Source organism: Bombina bombina, chromosome 1 (assembly GCF_027579735.1).
Source record: "Bombina bombina isolate aBomBom1 chromosome 1, aBomBom1.pri, whole genome shotgun sequence".
NCBI lineage: Eukaryota > Metazoa > Chordata > Amphibia > Anura > Bombinatoridae > Bombina > Bombina bombina.
This window is the reverse complement of record NC_069499.1, coordinates 187005405-187026522: the sequence shown is the minus strand read 5'-3', so window position 1 is coordinate 187026522 and position 21118 is coordinate 187005405. Positions and strand designations below refer to the sequence as shown.

The 21118-nt window shown below is 41.4% G+C and overlaps 1 protein-coding gene across 1 annotated transcript in view; it reads right to left on the bottom strand.

The window, feature by feature from the left end:
* Positions 1-21118, bottom strand: part of DCAF4 (DDB1 and CUL4 associated factor 4) — a 161218-nt gene that overhangs the window by 80952 nt on the left and 59148 nt on the right. The window contains exons 7-9 of the mRNA XM_053697774.1: positions 18592-18735; positions 18066-18115; positions 11884-11966 (exon numbers count right to left, since the gene is read on the bottom strand). Coding sequence (XP_053553749.1) covers positions 11884-11966; positions 18066-18115; positions 18592-18735 — 277 coding nt within the window. The remainder of the gene's footprint in view (positions 1-11883; positions 11967-18065; positions 18116-18591; positions 18736-21118) is intronic.

Genomic DNA, 21118 nt, shown 5'->3' with positions numbered 1-21118 from the left:
TGCCAAGGAAATGGCAGACGCCTTCTGACCTTTCCTAGAACTAGAAAAGATAACAAATAGACTAGAAGTCTTCCTGAAATCTTTAGTAGCTTCAACATAATATTCCAAAGCTCTTACCACATCCAAAGAATGTAAGGATCTCTGCAAAGAATTCTGAGGATTAGGACACAAGGAAGGGACAACAATTTCTCTACTAATGTTGTTAGAATTCACAACCTTAGGTAAGAATTTAAATGAAGTCCGCAAAACCGCCTTATCCTGATGAAAAATCAGAAAAGGAGATTCACAAGAAAGAGCAGAAACTCTTCTAGCAAAAGAGATGGCCAAAAGGAACAACACTTTCCAAGAAAGTAGTTTAATGTCCAAAGAATGCATAGGCTCAAATTGAGGAGCCTGTAAAGCCTTCAAAACCAAATTAAGACTCCAAGGAGGAGAGATAGATTTAATGACAGGCTTGATATGAACCAAAGCCTGTACAAAACAGTGAATATCAGGAAGCTTAGCAATCTTTCTGTGAAATAAAACAGAAAGAGCAGAGATTTGTCCCTTCAATGAACTTGCAGACAAACCCTTATCCAAACTATCCTAAAGAAACTGTAAAATTCTAGGAATTCTGAAAGAATGCCAAGAGAATTTATGAGAAGAACACCATGAAATATAAGTCTTCCAAACTCAACAATAAATTCTATAAACAGATTTACGAGCCTGTACCATAGTATTAATCACTGAGTCAAAGAAACCTCTATGACTAAGCACTAGGGGTTCAATTTCCATACCTTCAAATTTAATGACAGAAGGTCCGGCCTTAATGGAAGTGGCCAAGGTTGGCAACTGGACATCCGAACAAGATCCGCATACCAAAACCTGTGAGGCCATGCTGGAGCTACCAGCAACACAAACGATTGTTCCATGATGATTTTGGAGATCACCCTTGGAAGAAGAATTAGAGGCGGGAAAATATAAGCAGGTTAGTAGCACCAAGGAAGTGTCAACACATCCACTGCTTCCGTCTGAAGATCCCTGGACCTGGACAGGTACCTGGGAAGTTTCTTGTTTAGATGAGTAGCCATCGGATCTATTTCTGGAAGACCCCACATCTGAACAATCTGAGAAAACACATCTGGATGGAGGGACCACTCCCCCGGATGTAAAGTCTGACGGCTGAGATAATCCGCTTCCCAATTGTCTACACCTGGGATATGTACCGCAGAAAAAAACATAATTTATGCTTGATAAATTTATTTCTCTTGTAGTGTATCCAGTCCACGGATCATCCATTACTTGTGGGATATTCTCCTTCCCAACAGGAAGTTGCAAGAGGATCACCCACAGCAGAGCTGCTATATAGCTCCTCCCCTCACTGCCATATCCAGTCATTCGACCGAAACAAGCCGAGAAAGGAGAAACCATAGGGTGCAGTGGTGACTGTAGTTTAATTAAAATTTAGACCTGCCTGAAAAGGACAGGGCGGGCCGTGGACTGGATACACTACAAGAGAAATAAATTTATCAGGTAAGCATAAATTATGTTTTCTCTTGTTAAGTGTATCCAGTCCACGGATCATCCATTACTTGTGGGATACCAATACCAAAGCTAAAGTACACGGATGATGGGAGGGACAAGGCAGGAACTTAAACGGAAGGAACCACTGCCTGTAGAACCTTTCTCCCAAAAACAGCCTCCGAAGAAGCAAAAGTATCAAATTTGTAAAATTTGGAAAAAGTATGAAGCGAAGACCAAGTTGCAGCCTTGCAAATCTGTTCAACAGAGGCCTCATTTTTAAAGGCCCAGGTGGAAGCCACAGCTCTAGTAGAATGAGCTGTAATCCTTTCAGGAGGCTGCTGTCCAGCAGTCTCATAGGCTAAACGGATTATACTCCGAAGCCAAAAAGAAAGAGGTTGCCGAGGCCTTCTGACCTCTCCTCTGTCCAGAGTAAACAACAAACAGGTTAGATGTTTGGCGAAAATCTTTAGTAGCCTGTAAGTAAAACTTCAAGGCACGGACTACGTCTAGATTATGCAAAAGACGTTCCTTCTTTGAAGAAGGATTAGGACATAATGATGGAACAATCTCTTGATTGATATTCTTGTTAGAAACCACCTTAGGTAAAAACCCAGGTTTGGTACGCAGAACAACTTTATCTGAATGAAAGATCAGATAAGGAGAATCACAATGTAAGGCAGATAACTCCGAGACTCTTCGAGCCGAGGAAATAGCCATCAGAAAAAGAACTTTCCATGAAAGAAGTTTGATATCAAGTCTCAGAGAAAGTAGATTTGGATGATTGAAAGGACCTTGTATTAGAAGGTCTTGTCTCAGAGGCAGAGTCCATGGTGGAAAGGATGACATGTCCACTAGGTCTGCATACCAGGTCCTGCGTGGCCACGCAGGCGCTATCAATATCACCGATGCTCTTTCCTGTTTGATTTTGGCAATCAGACGAGGGAGCAAAGGAAACGGTGGAAACACATAAGCCAGGTTGAAGAACCAAGGCGCTGCTAGAGCATCTATCAGTGCCGCTTCTGGGTCCCTGGACCTGGATCCGTAACAAGGAAGCTTGGCGTTCTGGCGAGACGCCATGAGATCCAATTCTGGTTTGCCCCAACGGAGAACCAATTGAGCAAACACCTCCGGATGGAGTTCCCATTCCCCCGGATGAAAAGTCTGACGACTTAGAAAATCCGCCTCCCAGTTCTCTACACCTGGGATATGGATCGCTGACAGGTGGCAAGAGTGAGTCTCTGCCCAGCGAATTACCTTGGAGACTTCTGACATCGCTAGGGAACTCCTGGTTCCCCCTTGATGGTTGATGTAAGCCACAGTCGTGATGTTGTCCGACTGAAATCTGATGAACCTCAGTGTTGCTAGCTGAGGCCAAGCCAGAAGAGCATTGAATATTGCTCTTAACTCCAGAATATTTATTGGGAGGAGTTTCTCCTCCTGAGTCCATGAACCCTGAGCCTTCAGGGAGTTCCAGACTGCACCCCAACCTAGAAGGCTGGCATCTGTTGTTACAATTGTCCAATCTGGTCTGCGAAAGGTCATACCCTTGGACAGATGGGCCCGAGATAACCACCAGAGAAGAGAATCTCTGGTTTCCTGACCCAGATTTAGTAGAGGGGACAGATCTGTGTAATCCCCATTCCACTGACTGAGCATGCATAATTGCAGCGGTCTGAGATGCAGGCGCGCGAATGGCACTATGTCCATCGCCGCTACCATTAAGCCGATTACTTCCATGCATTGAGCCACCGTGGGGCGCGGAATGGAGTAAAGAACACGGCAAGCATTTAGAAGTTTTGATAACCTGGACTCCGTCAGGTAAATTTTCATTTCTACAGAATCTATTAGAGTCCCTAGGAAGGAAACCCTTGTGAGAGGAGATAGAGAACTCTTTTCTTCGTTCACTTTCCACCCATGCGACCTCAGGAATGCCAGAACTATCTCTGTATGAGATTTGGCAATTTGAAAGCTTGACGCCTGTATCAGGATGTTGTCCAGGTAAGGAGCCACCGCTATGCCTCGCGGTCTTAGGACCGACAGAAGTGAGCCCAGAACCTTTGTAAAAATTCTTGGGGCTGTAGCCAACCCGAATGGAAGAGCTACAAATTGGTAATGCCTGTCTAGAAAAGCAAACCTCAGGAACTGATGATGATTCTTGTGAATCGGAATGTGAAGGTAGGCATCCTTTAAGTCCACTGTGGTCATGTACTGACCCTCTTGGATCATGGGTAAAATGGTTCGAATAGTTTCCATCTTGAATGACGGAACTCTGAGGAATTTGTTTAAGATCTTTAAATCCAAAATTGGTCTGAAGGTTCCCTCTTTTTTGGGAACCACAAACAGATTTGAATAAAACCCCTGTCCTTGTTCTGTCCGCGGAACTGGATGGATCACTCCCATTACAAGGAGATCTTGTACGCAGCTTAGGAATGCCTCTTTCTTTATCTGGTTTGCAGATAATCTTGAAAGGTGAAATCTCCCTTGTGGAGGAGAAGCTTTGAAGTCCAGAAGATATCCCTGAGATATGATCTCCAACGCCCAGGGATCCTGAACATCTCTTGCCCACGCCTGGACGAAGAGAGTATGCCCCCTACTAGATCCGTTGTCGGATAGGGGGCCGCTCCTTCATGCTGTCTTAGAGGCAGCAGCAGGCATTCTGGCCTGCTTGCCCTTGTTCCAGGACTGGTTAGGTTTCCAGGCCTGCTTGGATTGAGCAAAAGTTCCCTCTTGTTTTGAAGCAGAGGAAGTTGATGCTGCACCTGCCTTGAAATTTCGAAAGGCACGAAAATTAGACTGTTTGGCCTTTGATTTGGCCCTGTCCTGAGGAAGGGTATGACCCTTACCTCCAGTAATGTCAGCAATAATTTCTTTCAAACCAGGCCCGAATAAGGTCTGCCCCTTGAAAGGAATGTTGAGTAATTTAGACTTTGAAGTCACATCAGCTGACCAGGATTTGAGCCATAGCGCCCTACGCGCCTGGATGGCGAATCCGGAATTCTTAGCCGTTAGTTTAGTCAAATGAACAATGGCATCAGAAACAAATGAGTTAGCTAGCTTAAGAGTTCTAAGCTTGTCAACAATTTCAGTCAATGGAGCTGTATGGATTGTCTCTTCCAGGGCCTCAAACCAGAATGCCGCCGCAGCAGTGACAGGCGCAATGCATGCAAGGGGCTGTAAAATAAAACCTTGTTGAATAAACATTTTCTTAAGGTAACCCTCTAATTTTTTATCCATTGGATCTGAAAAAGCACAACTGTCGTCAACCGGGATAGTGGTACGCTTTGCTAAAGCAGAAACTGCTCCCTCCACCTTAGGGACAGTCTGCCATAAGTCCCGTGTAGTGGCATCTATTGGAAACATTTTTCTAAATATAGGAGGTGGGGAAAAGGGCACACCGGGCCTATCCCACTCCTTACTAATAATTTCTGTAAGCCTTTTAGGTATTGGAAAAACATCAGTACTCACCGGCACTGCATAGTATTTATCCAGCCTACACAATTTATCTGGCACTGCAATTGTGTCACAGTCATTCAGAGAAGCTAATACCTCCCCAAGCAATACACGGAGGTTCTCAAGCTTAAATTTAAAATTAGAAATCTCTGAATCAGGTCTCCCCGATTCAGAGACGTCACCCACAGACTGAAGCTCTCCGTCCTCAGGCTCTGCATATTGTGACGCAGTATCAGACATGGCTCTTACAGCATCTACGCGCTCTGTATCTCGTCTAACCCCAGAGCTATCGCGCTTGCCTCTCAATTCTGTCTCTGACAGGGTATTATTCATGATTGCAGCCATGTCCTGCAAAGTAATCACTATGGGCGTCCCTTATGTACTTGGCTCCATATTAGCGTGCGTCCCTTGAGCGGGAGGCGAAGGGTCCGACACGTGGGGAGAGTTAGTCGGCATAACTTCCCCCTCGACAGACCCCTCTGGTGACAATTATTTTATAGATAAAGACTGATCTTTACTGTTTAAGGTGAAATCAATACATTTAGTACACATTCTCCTATGGGGCTCCACCATGGCTTTTAAACATAATGAACAAGTATCCTCTGTTTCAGACATGTTTGTACAGACTAGCAATGAGACTAGCAAGCTTGGAAAACACTTTAAAGCAAGTTAACAAGCAATATAAAAAACGTTACTGTGCCTTTAAGAGAAACAAATTTTGACAAAATTTGAAATAACAGTGAAAAAAGGCAGTTACACTAACAAAATTTTTACAGTGTATGTAACAAGTCAGCAGAGCATTGCACCCACTTGCAAATGGATGATTAACCCCTTAATAACAAAAACAGAATAATAAATGACAAAAACGTTTTTTTTTTGTTTTTTGTTTTTTTAAACACAGTCACAACAACTGCCACAGTCTACTGTGGTTGTTACCCTCCTCAAACACGACTTTGAAGTCTTTTGAGCCCTTCAGAGATGTCCTGTATCATGCAGAGGGAAGCTGAATGTCTCTGTCAGTATTTTTAGCTGCACAGAAAAGCACTAAAAAAAGGCCCCTCCCACTCATATTACAACAGTGGAAAGCCTCAGGAAACTGTTTCTAGGCAAAAATCAAGCCAGCCATGTGGAAAAAAACTAGGCCCCAATAAGTTTTGTCACCAAACATATATAAAAACGATTAACATGCCAGCAAACGTTTTATATTACACTTTTATAAGAGTATGTATCTCTGTTAATAAGCCTGATACCAGTCGCTATCACTGCATTTAAGGCTTAACTTACATTAATCCGGTATCAGCAGCATTTTTCTAGCAAATTCCATCCCTAGAAATATGTTAACTGCACATACCTTATTGCAGGAAAACCTGCACTCCATTCCCCCTCTGAAGTTACCTCACTCCTCAGAATATATGAGAACGGCAGTGGATCTTAGTTACTTCTGCTAAGATCATAGAGATCACAGGCAGATTCTTCTTCTAATGCTGCCTGAGATGAAACAGTACACTCCGGTACCATTTAAAAATAACAAACTTTTGATTGAAGTTAAAAAACTAACTATAATACACCACTCTCCTCTTACTACGTCCATCTTTGTTGAGAGTTGCAAGAGAATGACTGGATATGGCAGTGAGGGGAGGAGCTGTATAGCAGCTCTGCTGTGGGTGATCCTCTTGCAACTTCCTGTTGGGAAGGAGAATATCCCACAAGTAATGGATGATCCGTGGACTGGATACACTTAACAAGAGAAAAAAAGAGCTGGATTCCGCCCAAGAAAGTATCCGAGATAATTCTTTAATAGCTAGGGGACTGTGAGTCCCACCCTGATAATTGACATATGCTACAGTTGTGATATTGTCTGTCTGAAAACAAATGAACGGTTCTCTCTTCAACAGAGGCCAAATCTGAAAAGCCCTGAAAAACCCCTTGTGCTGTCAGAGATCCCCAAACAGCTCCCCAACCTGAAAGACTTGCATCTTTTGTGATCACAGTCCAGGTTGGATGAACAAAAGGGACCCCTAGAACAATATGATGGTGATCTAACCACCAAGTCAGAGATAGTCGAACATTGGGATTTAAGGATATTAATTGTGATATCCTTGTATAATCCCTGCACCATTGATTCAGCATACAAAGCTGAAGAGGTCTCATATGAAAACGAGCAAAGGGGATTGCGTCCGATGCTGCAGTCATGAGACCTAAAACTTCCATGCACATAGCTACTGAAGGGAATGATTGAGGTTGAAGGTTCCGACAAGCTGAAACCAATTTTAATCGTATCATCTGGACACTGAATCTATCTGGAAACCTAAAAAGGTGACCCTTGTCGGAGGAATTAAGGAACTTTTTGGTAAATTGATCCTCCAACCATGTCTTTGAAGAAACAACACTAGTTGATTCATATGAGATTCTGCAGAATGTAAAGAATCAGCTAGTACCAAGATATCATCCAAATAAGGAAACACTGCAATACCCCGTTCTCTGATTACAGAGAGTAGGGCACCGAAAACCTTTGAAAATATTCTTGGAGCTGTTGCTAGGCCAAAAGGAAGAGCGACAAATTGGTAATGCTTGTCTAGAAAAGAGAATCTCAGAAACTGATAATGATCTGGATGAATCGGAATATGAAGATATGCATCCTATAAGTCTATTGTGGACATACAATGCCCTTGCTGAACAAAAGGCAGAATTAGTCCTTATAGTCACGATTTTGAAAGTTGGTACTCAAACTGGTCTGAATGAATTTTCTTTATTTGGGACAATGAATAGATTTGAATAAAACCCCAGACCCTGTTCCTGAAATGGAACTGGCATGATTACCCCTGAAAGCTCCAGGTCCGAAACACACTTCTGGAAAGCCTGAGCCTTTACTGAATTTGCTGGGATGCGTGAGAGAAAATAACTTCTCACAGGAGATCTTACTCTGAATCCTATTCGATACCCCTGAGAGACAATACTCAGAATCCATTGATTTTGAACATAATTCATCCAAACTTCCTTGAAAAATCTTAATCTGCCCCCTACCAGCTGAGCTGGAATGAGGGCCGCACCTTCATGCGGACTTGGGGGCTGGCTTTGGTTTCTTAAACGGCTTGGATTTATTCCAATTTGAAGAAGGTTTCCAATTGGAAACCGATTCCTTGGGGGAGGATTAGGTTTCTGTTCCTTATTTTGTCGAAAGGAACAAAAACGGTTAGAAGCTTTAGATTTTCCCTTAGGTCTTTTATCCCAAGGCAAAAAAACTCCCTTCCCCTCAGTGACGGTTGAACTGAGAACCAAACAACTTATTACCTTGGAAAGAAAGAGAAAGCAATCTAGACTTAGAAGTCATGTCAGCATTCCAAGATTTAAGCCACAAAGCTAAAATAGCTAAAGACATAGATTTAACATCAATTTTGATGATATCAAAAATGGCATCACAAATAAAATGATTAGCATGTTGAAGCAAGCGAACAATGCTAGACAAATCAGAATCCATTTCTTGTTGCGCTAAATTTTCCAACCAAAAAGTTGATGCAGCTGCAACATCAGCCAAAGAAATCGCAGGCCTGAGAAGATGAGTTTCCTATCTAAAGGATCCTTAAAGGAAGTACTATCTTCCATAGGAATAGTAGTATGTTTAGCAAGAGTAGAGATAGCCCTATCAACTTTGGGGATCTTTTCCCAAAACTCCAATGTAACTGCTGGCAAAGGATACCATTTTTTTTAAACATTGAAGAAGGAATTAAAGAAGTACCAGGCCTATTCCATTCCTTAGAAATCATATCAGAAATAGCATCAGGAACTGGAAAAACCTCTGGAGTAACCACAGGAGGTTTATAAACAGAATTTAAAGTTTACTAGTTTTAATATCAAGAGTACTAGTTTCCTCAATATCCAATGTAATCAACACTTCTTTTAACAAAGAACGAATGTACTCCATTTTAAATAAATAAGTAGATCTGTCAGTGTCAATATCTGAGGAAGGATCTTCTGAATCAGATAGATCCTCATCAGAGGAGGATAATTCAGTTTTTGTCGGTCATTTGAAATTTCATCAACTTTATGAGAAGTTTTAAAAGACCTTTTACATGTATTAGAAAGCGGAATGGCAGACAAATCCTTCTGAATAGAATCAGCAATAAAATCTTTTAGATTCACAGGTATATCTTGTACATTAGATGTTGAAGGAACAACAACAGGCAATGTACTATTACTGATGGACACATTCTCTGCATGTAAAAGCTTTTCATGACAACTATTACAAACCACAGCTGGAGAAATAATCTCCACAAGTTTACAACAAATGCACTTAGCTTTGGTAGAACTGTTATTAGGCAGCAGGGTTCCAACAGTGATTTCTGAGACAGGATCAAATTGAGACATTTTGCAAATGTAAGAGAAAAAACAACATATAAAGCAAAATTATCAATTTCCTTAAATGGCAATTTCAGGAATGGGAAAAAAATTCAAACAGCATAGCCCTCTGATAGAGAAAAAGGCAAGAGGAATATAGGAATGGGGTTTTAAATAATGAAAATATTTGGCGCCAAGTATGACGCACAACACAAACAGAACATTTTTTGGCGCTAACAACATGCGGAAATGACACACTCGCTTCATCAAAGACGCAACCTTGTGAAAGGACTCGGCGTCGACTAAGATGCCGGAAATGATGAATTTGCATCATCAAACGTAACTTTGCACCAAAAAATCTCACACCAAAAATGACGCAATATACTTTGGCAGTTTGCGCCTCGCGAGCCTAATTTTGCCCGCGAATTAAAAAGAACAGTCAATTGAAAAAAAGACTATACCATAGGTAAGAAATTTTTTTCCTAAAAAATGCATTTCCCAGATATAAAACTGACAGTCTGCAAAAGGAAATATACTTAAACCTGACTCATGGCAAATATAAGTACAATACATATATTTAGAACTTTATATAAATACATAAAGTGCCAAACCATAGCTGAGAGCGTCTTAAGTAATGAAAACATACTTACCATAGACACCCATCCACATATAGCAGATAGCCAAACCAATACTGAAACGGTTATCAGTAGAGGTAATGGAATATGAGAGTATATCGTCAATCTGAAAAGGAAGGTAGGAGATGAATCTCTACGACCGATAACAGAGAAACTATGAAATAGATCTCCCGTGAGGAAAACCATTGCATTCAATAGGTGATACTCCCTTCACATCCCTCTGACATTCACTGTACTCTGAGAGGGGTGTATATATAGGTATTTTGAGGTTTGGGAAACTTTGCCCCTTCTGGTAGGATTGTATATCCCATACGTCACTAGCTCATGGACTCTTGCCAATTACATGAAAGAAATTCATTTTCATAGGTAAATATCTGTGCAGTCCTATGATACAGAAAGCTGCCACTAGGCTAATGTTATATAATTCTGCCCTATGTGCAGAATTATATAACATTATTTGGTAGGTTTACTGGCCCTTTAAACTACCCCGCAATAGGTCCCCAATGCTGGATCAAACAGTCTAACAGACCGACGTTAGTGAAACACTCATCAGAGGGAGAATTTTTTCTAACTAGGCACTTGTTAGTGTGTTCCAATTACAAACATGTATGTTTGTGTAAACGTACCCAGGATTTGTTAAGACACTGACTTGGCATGAAAGACTGCTTTAGACTGAACAGGAACGGTTGGGACTCTTGATTATTCGTCTCCCTCTGAACACCTAATGGTTTCTGATATCCTTTGTGTATATACCATACCTCATTTTGAGGTTGTACCATGTTAGTGTATTTTTAAAGGTCTTTGCGATTACTTATATTAAAGTTGCAGTATTACACGATTGTTTATTTTATCTCATCTCTCATTTATATGATCGCTTCCTGCATAATGAGAGGAGACAAAGAGAACAACCCCTGAGTGCAACTATGGATTGATAATACCATACTGCAAGAGGGGTTAAAGATCACTCTCACTACTACAAAGAACTTCTACACCGGAGGTCTCTCCCTCACAGATGCGGCAACTTACCTCATTAGTTTGAAGTTGTTTCTAGTAAGTGGAATACCTCCCAAACATTTATTACATGGATCTGATAATTTAATCTGTGTTTTGTGTATATTATATAGACAATTTTTAACTATTTACTGTGAATATATTTCAGAGACACTGTAGCGCTATTTCACCCTTTGTTGTATATATTTCTTATAGGTGATAACTAGAGATAGTTTCTTTTGTTATATTCAACACCTGTATGTTCTGTTGTAGCTGCTTCAGTATTTCTGCTTACCCTTTTTTAGTGCAGGTCTATAGTGCTGCTTGTCACTAATCACTGCTTCTCTGTGTTCTGTAACATTCTACTTGCCTCTACATACATATATATATATATATATATATATATATATATATATATCATATATATAGGCATTGATATTCATAAAAGGATATACAATAATCCAAAGTGCAATAATCATACAACTTCTGACCATTTTTTTTAGATAAGACCAGAGACAATCAATGAGATGGGAAAAAACATTTCTTTAAACAGATAAAGCTAAAAAAACATCAGACAATATAATTTGTCCATTTAGAGTAAAAGTAGCCTTACAAACAACACACATTCTCATCTTAATAGGGGATTTCTTCATTTTTGCCTCCTTTTTGAGGTAGTGGAAACACCAGACAATCAATCAAAATCACCCCTCTCCCAAACCAAAAGTGCAACTCTAAAAGTAAAGTACACTGATTTGCTTTTAAATGGTCACTGCCAGACCAGTTAAAAATTACTACTGGGAGCTAGCTGAGCACCTTTAATTCAGTCAGTATACTAAATAATTCATAAACATTTACCGGTAAGTTTCAAAATCCAACTGCACCTTTTAACTTATTTAGTTATATTATTTACTTTAATCAAGTTCTTTTATAGTAAAATAAAATTGCTTTCCATAAAAAAATATTAAAATACCGTCGTTAGCCTCGTTTCTGAAAAGGCAAGCTGGTATAAGACTGATAGAGCTTTGAGGTTCTGTCTTCCTCATGTGGCAAACACTGAGTAGAAAATGATTAAGGGTCATTGAAACAATTTATGTCATGTATTCTGTTCTCATTGTATATTAAAAGAAATTTCAAATAAAAAAAATTACAGACTAGAAATATTCTTTTGGAGCTTAACAAGACAAAAGTGCCTTTAGGGAGAAGTGAAGATATTGCACATGGTTGTACAGGAAACACCAAAACTGCAATGTAACTATTCTTTGCCAGAACAGGATGGCTGTATAATCAAAGCAACTATTGTTTTTCATAAAAAACATAATTTATGCTTACCTGATAAATTTATTTCTCTTGTAGTGTATCCAGTCCACGGATCATCCATTACTTGTGGGATATTCTCCTTCCCAACAGGAAGTTGCAAGAGGATCACCCACAGCAGAGCTGCTATCTAGCTCCTCCCCTCACTGCCATATCCAGTCATTCGACCGAAACAAGCCGAGAAAGGAGAAACCATAGGGTGCAGTGGTGACTGTAGTTTAATTAAAATTTAGACCTGCCTGAAAAGGACAGGGCGGGCCGTGGACTGGATACACTACAAGAGAAATAAATTTATCAGGTAAGCATAAATTATGTTTTCTCTTGTTAAGTGTATCCAGTCCACGGATCATCCATTACTTGTGGGATACCAATACCAAAGCTAAAGTACACGGATAATGGGAGGGACAAGGCAGGAACTTAAACGGAAGGAACCACTGCCTGTAGAACCTTTCTCCCAAAAACAGCCTCCGAAGAAGCAAAAGTATCAAATTTGTAAAATTTGGAAAAAGTATGAAGAGAAGACCAAGTTGCAGCCTTGCAAATCTGTTCAACAGAGGCCTCATTTTTAAAGGCCCAGGTGGAAGCCACAGCTCTAGTAGAATGAGCTGTAATCCTTTCAGGAGGCTGCTGTCCAGCAGTCTCATAGGCTAAACGGATTATACTCCGAAGCCAAAAAGAAAGAGGTTGCCGAGGCCTTCTGACCTCTCCTCTGTCCAGAGTAAACAACAAACAGGTTAGATGTTTGGCGAAAATCTTTAGTAGCCTGTAAGTAAAACTTCAAGGCACGGACTACGTCTAGATTATGCAAAAGACGTTCCTTCTTTGAAGAAGGATTAGGACATAATGATGGAACAACAATCTCTTGATTGATATTCTTGTTAGAAACCACCTTAGGTAAAAACCCAGGCAGATAACTCCGAGACTTTTCGAGCCGAGGAAATAGCCATCAGAAAAAGAACTTTCCATGAAAGAAGTTTGATATCAATAGAATGAAGGGGTTCAAACGGAACCCCTTGAAGAACTTTAAGAACCAAGTTTAAGCTCCATGGAGGAGCAACAGGTTTAAACACAGGCTTAATTCTAACTAAAGCCTGACAAAATGCCTGAACGTCTGGTACTTCTGCCAGACGCTTGTGTAAAAGGACAGAGCAGAAATCTGTCCCTTTAAAGAACTAGCTGATAATCCTTTGTCCAAACCCTCTTGGAGGAAGGACAATATCCTAGGAATCCTAACCCTACTCCATGAGTAATTCTTGGATTCACACCAATGAAGATATTTACGCCATGTCTTGTGGTAAATTTTCCTGGTGACAGGCTTTCGTGCCTGTATTAAGGTATCAATTACTGACTCGGAGAAGCCATGCTTTGATAGGATCAAGCGTTCAATCTCCATGCAGTCAGTCTCAGAGAAAGTAGATTCGGATGATTGAAAGGACCTTGTATTAGAAGGTCTTGTCTCAGAGGCAGAGTCCATGGTGGAAAGGATGACATGTCCACTAGGTCTGCATACCAGGTCCTGCGTGGCCACGCAGGCGCTATCAATATCACCGATGCTCTTTCCTGTTTGATTTTGGCAATCAGACAAGGGAGCAAAGGAAACGGTGGAAACACATAAGCCAGGTTGAAGAACCAAGGCGCTGCTAGAGCATCTATCAGTCCCGCTTCTGGGTCCCTGGACCTGGATCCGTAACAAGGAAGCTTGGCGTTCTGGCGAGACGCCATGAGATCCAATTCTGGTTTGCCCCAACGGAGAACCAATTGAGCAAACACCTCCGGATGGAGTTCCCATTCCCCCGGATGAAAAGTCTGACGACTTAGAAAATCCGCCTCCCAGTTCTCTACACCTGGGATATGGATCGCTGACAGGTGGCAAGAGTGAGTCTCTGCCCAGCGAATTATCTTGGAGACTTCTGACATCGCTAGGGAACTCCTGGTTCCCCCTTGATGATTGATGTAAGCCACAGTCATGATGTTGTCCGACTGAAATCTGATGAACCTCAGTGTTGCTAGCTGAGGCCAAGCCAGAAGAGCATTGAATATTGCTCTTAACTCCAGAATATTTATTTGGAGGAGTTTCTCCTCCGGAGTCCATGAACCCTGAGCCTTCAGAAAGTTCCAGACTGCACCCCAACCTAGAAGGCTGGCATCTGTTGTAACAATTGTCCAATCTGGTCTGCGAAAGGTCATACCCTTGGACAAATGGGCCCGAGATAACCACCAGAGAAGAGAATCTCTGGTTTCCTGACCCAGATTTAGTAGAGGGGACAAATCTGTATAATCCCCATTCCACTGACTGAGCATGCATAATAGCAGCGGTCTGAGATGCAGGCGCGCGAATGGCACTATGTCCATTGCCGCTACCATTAAGCCGATTACTTCCATGCACTGAGCCACCGTGGGGCGCGGAATGGAGTGAAGAACACGGCAAGCATTTAGAAGTTTTGATAACCTGGACTCCGTCAGGTAAATTTTCATTTCTACAGAATCTATTAGAGTCCCTAGGAAGGAAACCCTTGTGAGAGGAGATAGAGAACTCTTTTCTTCGTTCACTTTCCACCCATGCGACCTCAGGAATGCCAGAACTATCTCTGTATGATATTTGGCAATTTGAAAGCTTGACGCCTGTATCAGGATGTCGTCCAGGTAAGGAGCCACCGCTATGCCTCGCGGTCTTAGGACCGCCAGAAGTGAGCCCAGAACCTTTGTAAAAATTCTTGGGGCTGTAGCCAACCCGAATGGAAGAGCTACAAATTGGTAATGCCTGTCTAGAAAGGCAAACCTCAGGAACTGATGATGATTCTTGTGAATCGGAATGTGAAGGTAGGCATCCTTTAAGTCCACTGTGGCCATGTACTGACCCTCTTGGATCATGGGTAAAATGGTTCGAATAGTTTCCATCTTGAATGACGGAACTCTGAGGAATTTGTTTAGGATCTTTAAATCCAAAATTGGTCTGAAGGTTCCCTCTTTTTTGGGAACCACAAACAGATTTCAATAAAACCCCTGTCCTTGTTCCGTCCGCGGAACTGGATGGATCACTCCCATTACAAGGAGATCTTGTACGCAGCTTAGGAATGCCTCTTTCTTTATCTGGTTTGCAGATAATCTTGAAAGGTGAAATCTCCCTTGTGGAGGAGAAGCTTTGAAGTCCAGAAGATATCCCTGAGATATGATCTCCAACGCCCAGGGATCCTGAACATCTCTTGCCCACGCCTGGGCGAAGAGAGAGAGTCTGCCCCCTACTAGATCCGTTGTCGGATAGGGGGCCGCTCCTTCATGCTGTCTTAGAGGCAGCAGCAGGCTTTCTGGCCTGCTTGCCCTTGTTCCAGGACTGGTTAGGTTTCCAGGCCTGCTTGGATTGAGCAAAAGTTCCCTCTTGTTTTGAAGCAGAGGAAGCTGATGCTGCACCTGCCTTGAAATTTCGAAAAGGCACGAAAATTAGACTGTTTGGCCTTTGATTTGGCCCTGTCCTGAGGAAGGGTATGACCCTTACCTCCAGTAATGTCAGCAATAATTTCTTTCAAACCAGGCCCGAATAAGGTCTGCCCCTTGAAAGGAATGTTGAGTAATTTAGACTTTGAAGTCACATCAGCTGACCAGGATTTGAGCCATAGCGCCCTACGCGCCTGGATGGCGAATCCGGAATTCTTAGCCGTTAGTTTAGTCAAATGAACAATGGCATCAGAAACAAATGAGTTAGCTAGCTTAAGAGTTCTAAGCTTGTCAACAATTTCAGTCAATGGAGCTGTATGGATGGCCTCTTCCAGGGCCTCAAACCAGAATGCCGCAGCAGCAGTGACAGGAGCAATGCAAGCAAGGGGCTGTAAAATAAAGCCTTGTTGAATAAACATTTTCTTAAGGTAACCCTCTAATTTTTTATCCATTGGATCTGAAAAAGCACAACTGTCCTCAACCGGGATAGTGGTACGCTTTGCTAAAGTAGAAACTGCTCCCTCAACCTTAGGGACAGTCTGCCATAAGTCCCGTGTAGTGGCATCTATTGGAAACATTTTTCTAAATATAGAAGGTGGGGAAAAGGGCACACCGGGCCTATCCCACTCCTTATTAATAATTTCTGTAAGCCTTTTAGGTATTGGAAAAACATCAGTACTCACCGGCACTGCATAGTATTTATCCAGCCTACACAATTTCTCTGGCATTGCAATTGTGTCACAGTCATTCAGAGCAGCTAATACCTCCCCAAGCAATACACGGAGGTCTCCACGATTCAGAGACGTCACCCACAGACTGAAGCTCTCCGTCCTCAGGTTCTGCATATTGTGACGCAGTATCAGACATGGCTCTTACAGCATCTACGCACTCTGTATCTCGTCTAACCCCAGAGCTATCGCGCTTGCCTCTCAATTCAGGCAATCTGGATAATACCTCTGACAGGGTATTATTCATGATTGCAGCCATGTCCTGCAAAGTAATCGCTATGGGCGTCCCTGATGTACTTGGCGCCATATTAGTGTGCGTCCCTTGAGCGGGAGGCGAAGGGTCCAACACGTGGGGAGAGTTAGTCGGCATAACTTCCCCCTCGACAGACCCCTCTGGTGACAATTCTTTTATAGATAAAGACTGATCTTTACTGTTTAAGGTGAAATCAATACATTTAGTACACATTCTCCTATGGGGCTCCACCATGGCTTTTAAACATAATGAACAAGTATCCTCTGTTTCAGACATGTTTGTACAGACTAGCAATGAGACTAGCAAGCTTGGAAAACACTTTAAAGCAAGTTAACAAGCAATATAAAAAACGTTACTGTGCCTTTAAGAGAAACAAATTTTGACAAAATTTGAAATAACAGTGAAAAAAGGCAGTTACACTAACAACATTTTTACAGTGTATGTAACAAGTCAGCAGAGCATTGCACCCACTTGCAAATGGATGAGTAACCCCTTAATAACAAAAACAGAATAATAAATGACAAAAACGTTTTGTTTTTTTTAAACACAGTCACAACAACTGCCACAGTTTTGTTACCCTCCTCAAACACGACTTTGAAGCCTTTTGAGCCCTTCAGAGATGTCCTTTATCATGCAGAGGGAAGCTGGATGTCTCTGTCAGTATTTTTAGCTGCACAGAAAAGCACTAAAAAAGGCCCCTCCCACTCATATTACAACAGTGGAAAGCCTCCAGGAACTGTTTCTAGGCAAAAATCAAGCCAGCCATGTGGAGAAAAAAACTAGGCCCCAATCAGTTTTATCACCAAACATATATAAAAACGATTAACATGCCAGCAAACGTTTTAATATTGCACTTTTATAAGAGTATGTATCTCTGTTAATAAGCCTGATACCAGTCGCTATTAAATCACTGCATTTAAGGCTTAACTTACATTAATCTGGTATCAGCAGCATTTTTCTAGCAATTCCATCCCTAGAAATATGTTTACTGCACATACCTTATTGAAGGAAAACCTGCACTCCATTCCCCCTCTGAAGTTACCTCACTCCTCAGAATATGTGAGAACGGCAATGGATCTTAGTTACTTCTGCTAAGATCATAGAAATCACAGGCAGATTCTTCTTCTAATACTGCCTTTGATGAAACAGTACACTCCGGTACCATTTAAAAATAACAAACTTTTGATTGAAGTTAAAAAACTAACTATAATACACCACACTCCTCTTACTACGTCCATCTTTGTTGAGAGTTGCAAGAGAATGACTGGATATGGCAGTGAGGGGAGGAGCTATATAGCAGCTCTGCTTTAGGTGATCCTCTTGCAACTTCCTGTTGGGAAGGAGAATATCCCACAAGTAATGGATGATCCGTGGACTGGATACACTTAACAAGAGAAATAACAATTACTTCAACTTAAAGGATACAGAAGGTGGGAATCAGGTGCAGTCAGTGAAGCCCAGCATGCAGCATTCACCTAAACAAAGAAAAACATCAGGCTTTTAACATAACAATGTCACACAAACTCAGTAACAAAGCTTAAAGGGATAATAAATCCAATTTTTTTTTTCTTTGATGATTCAGGTAGAGCAGGGAATGTTAAACAAACAACTTTCCAATTTACTTATAGTATACTAATGCTCTTGGTATATAGTATACTCATTCTCTTGGTATCCTTTGTTGAAGGAGCAACAAATGCACTACTGGGAACTAGCTTAACACATTTGGTGAGCCAATGACAAGGAATATATGTGTTATTGCTGCTCTTGTGTCTACTGTGTCTGAATCATGAAAGTTTAATTTTGACTAGACTATTCCTTTTAACTGGCCGTCAACTATCCAGATAATTAGAACAACACTGTTTAAGTAAACAAGAAGAAAATGATTTTCGGCTCACGGAAAAAAAAAAGAAAAGCATGTAACAAATTCAGTTTGCTTGGCTATAAAATATACCTTCTGGTTTGTGAAATATGGAATGTCATATCTTTCTACTGTAGGCCTGCTCTTCCACAAACCATTAAGATTAAGAATTCCATTTTTGTAGTAACCATTATCCATGTTATTCACAGCAAACAACCTCTTGCAAGTTGAATCAGCCTGTAAAAATAAAAAAGACGTTATTTTTTTGTAAATACTACATTTTAGTAATTCAGTCATGACTCCAAAGTGTTATTTTGTGCCCTTACATGCTAACAATTGAGTTGTCTACAACAAATCTGAAACAGCTTCAAGCTGTTTACTTATATAAAAAGAAGCTCCCAGTTTAGCACTGTTGATTAGGTTAGATTGGGACACCCACTGAAGGGGGCTGGGAAACAGAAACAGGCAGACCCCCCCCCCCTTTATATATAAAAAACTAAATTTATGCTTACCTGATAAATTTGTTTCTTTCCGGATATGGCGAGTCCACGGCTTGAGTAATTACTGTTGGGAATATCACTCCTGGCCAGCAGGAGGAGGCAAAGAGCACCACAGTTAAACTGCTAAGTATCACTCCCTTACCCACAACCCCCAGTCATTTGACCGAAGGGAAATGGAGAAAAAGGAGAAAAAAGGTGTAGAGGTGTCTGAGGTTATAGTCAAAAGAACAACTTAAAATAAAGGGTGGGGCTGTGGACTCACCATATCCGGAAAGAAACAAATTTATCAGGTAAGCATACATTTTGTTTTTATTTCCTAAGATATGGTGAGTCCACGGCTTGAGTAATTACTGTTGGGAACAAATACCCAAGCTAGAGGACACGGATAAATAGGGAGGGACAAGACAGGCAGTCCTAAACAGAAGGCACCACCACTTGAAGTTCCTTTCTCCCAAAAGAAGCCTCAGCCGAGGCAAAAGTATCAATTTTGGAAAAAGTAAGTAGAGAAGACCAAGTTGCAGCCTTGCAAATTTATTCCACAGAAGCTTCATTTTTGAAAGCCCAAGAAGAGGAAACAGCTCTTGTGGAATGAGACGTAATTCTCTCAGGAGGCTGCTGTCCAGCAGACTCATAAGCCAAACGAATTATACTTTGTAACCAAAAAGAAAGAGTAGTAGCAGTATCTTTCTGACCTTTACGTTTCCCAGAGAAAAAGACAAAGAGGGCAGAGGACTGGTAAAAATCCTTAGTCGCCTGTAAGTAGAATTTAAAGGGACAGTCTAGGCCAAAATAAACTTTCATGATTCAGATAGAGCATGTAATTTTAAACAATTTTCCAATTTACTGTTATCACCAATTTTGCTTTGTTCTCTTGGTATTCTTAGTTGAAAGATTAACCTAGGAGGTTCATATGCTAATTTCTTAGACCTTGAAGGCCACCTCTTTTCAGAATGCATTTTAACAGTTTTTCACCACTAGAGAGTGTTAGTTCACATATTTCATATAGATAACACTGTGCTCATGCACGTGAAGTTATCTGGGAGCAGGCACTGATTGGCTAAACTGCAAGTCTGTCAAAAGAACTGAAATAAAGGGGCAGTTTGCAGAGGCTTAGATACAAGATAATCACAGAGGTTAAAAGTATATTAATATAACTATGTTGGTTATGCAAAACTGGGGAATGGGTAACAAAGGGATTATCTATCTTTTAAAACAATAAAAATTCTGGTGTAGACTGTCCCTTTAAGAGCACGTACAACAACCAAATTGTGTAACAAACTTTCTTTGGAAGAAGAAGGATTAGGACACAGAGAGTGAACAACAATTTCCTGATTGATATTTCTATTAGAAACAACCTTAGGAAAGAAACCTAACTTAGCACGAAGAACCACCTTATCAGCATGAAAAATAAGAGAAGGGGAATCACACTGCAGAGCTGAGAGCTCCGAGACTTTTCGAGCAGAAGAAATAGCAACAAGAAACAAAACCTTCCAAGATAACAACTTAATGTCTATGGAATGCAACGGCTCAAATGGAGCCAACTGTAAAACTTTAGGAACAAGGTTAAGGCTCCAAGGAGGAGCAACAGACTTAAAGACAGGCCTGATTTAGACCAAGGCCTGACAAAAAGATTGCACATCTGGCACATCCGCCAAACGTTTATGTAAGGCTTGCAAACCTGAATCGTGGTCTCAATGACCGACAGAATTAAGCGTTCAATCTCCAAGCAGTCAGCTTCAGAGAAACGAGATTTGAATGAAGGAAGGGACCCTGAATCAGGAGGTCCTTCCTCAGAGGTAGTCTCCAAGGTGGGAGAGATGACATCTCCACAAGGTCTGCAAACCAGATCCTGCGAGGCCATGCAGGGGCTATTAGAATCTTCTACGCCCTCTCCCGTTTGATACGAGCAATGACTCGTGGAAGGAGAACAAAAGGAGGAAACAGGTATGCCAACCTGAAAACCCAAGGAACTTCCAGAGCATCTATCAGAACGGCCTGCAGATCTCTTGACCTTGAACCGTACCTTGGAAGCTTGGCGTTCTGACGGGACACCATCAGATCTACCTCCGGCACCCCCCATTTAAAGACTAAGCTGGAAAACACCTCCGGATGGAGTTCCC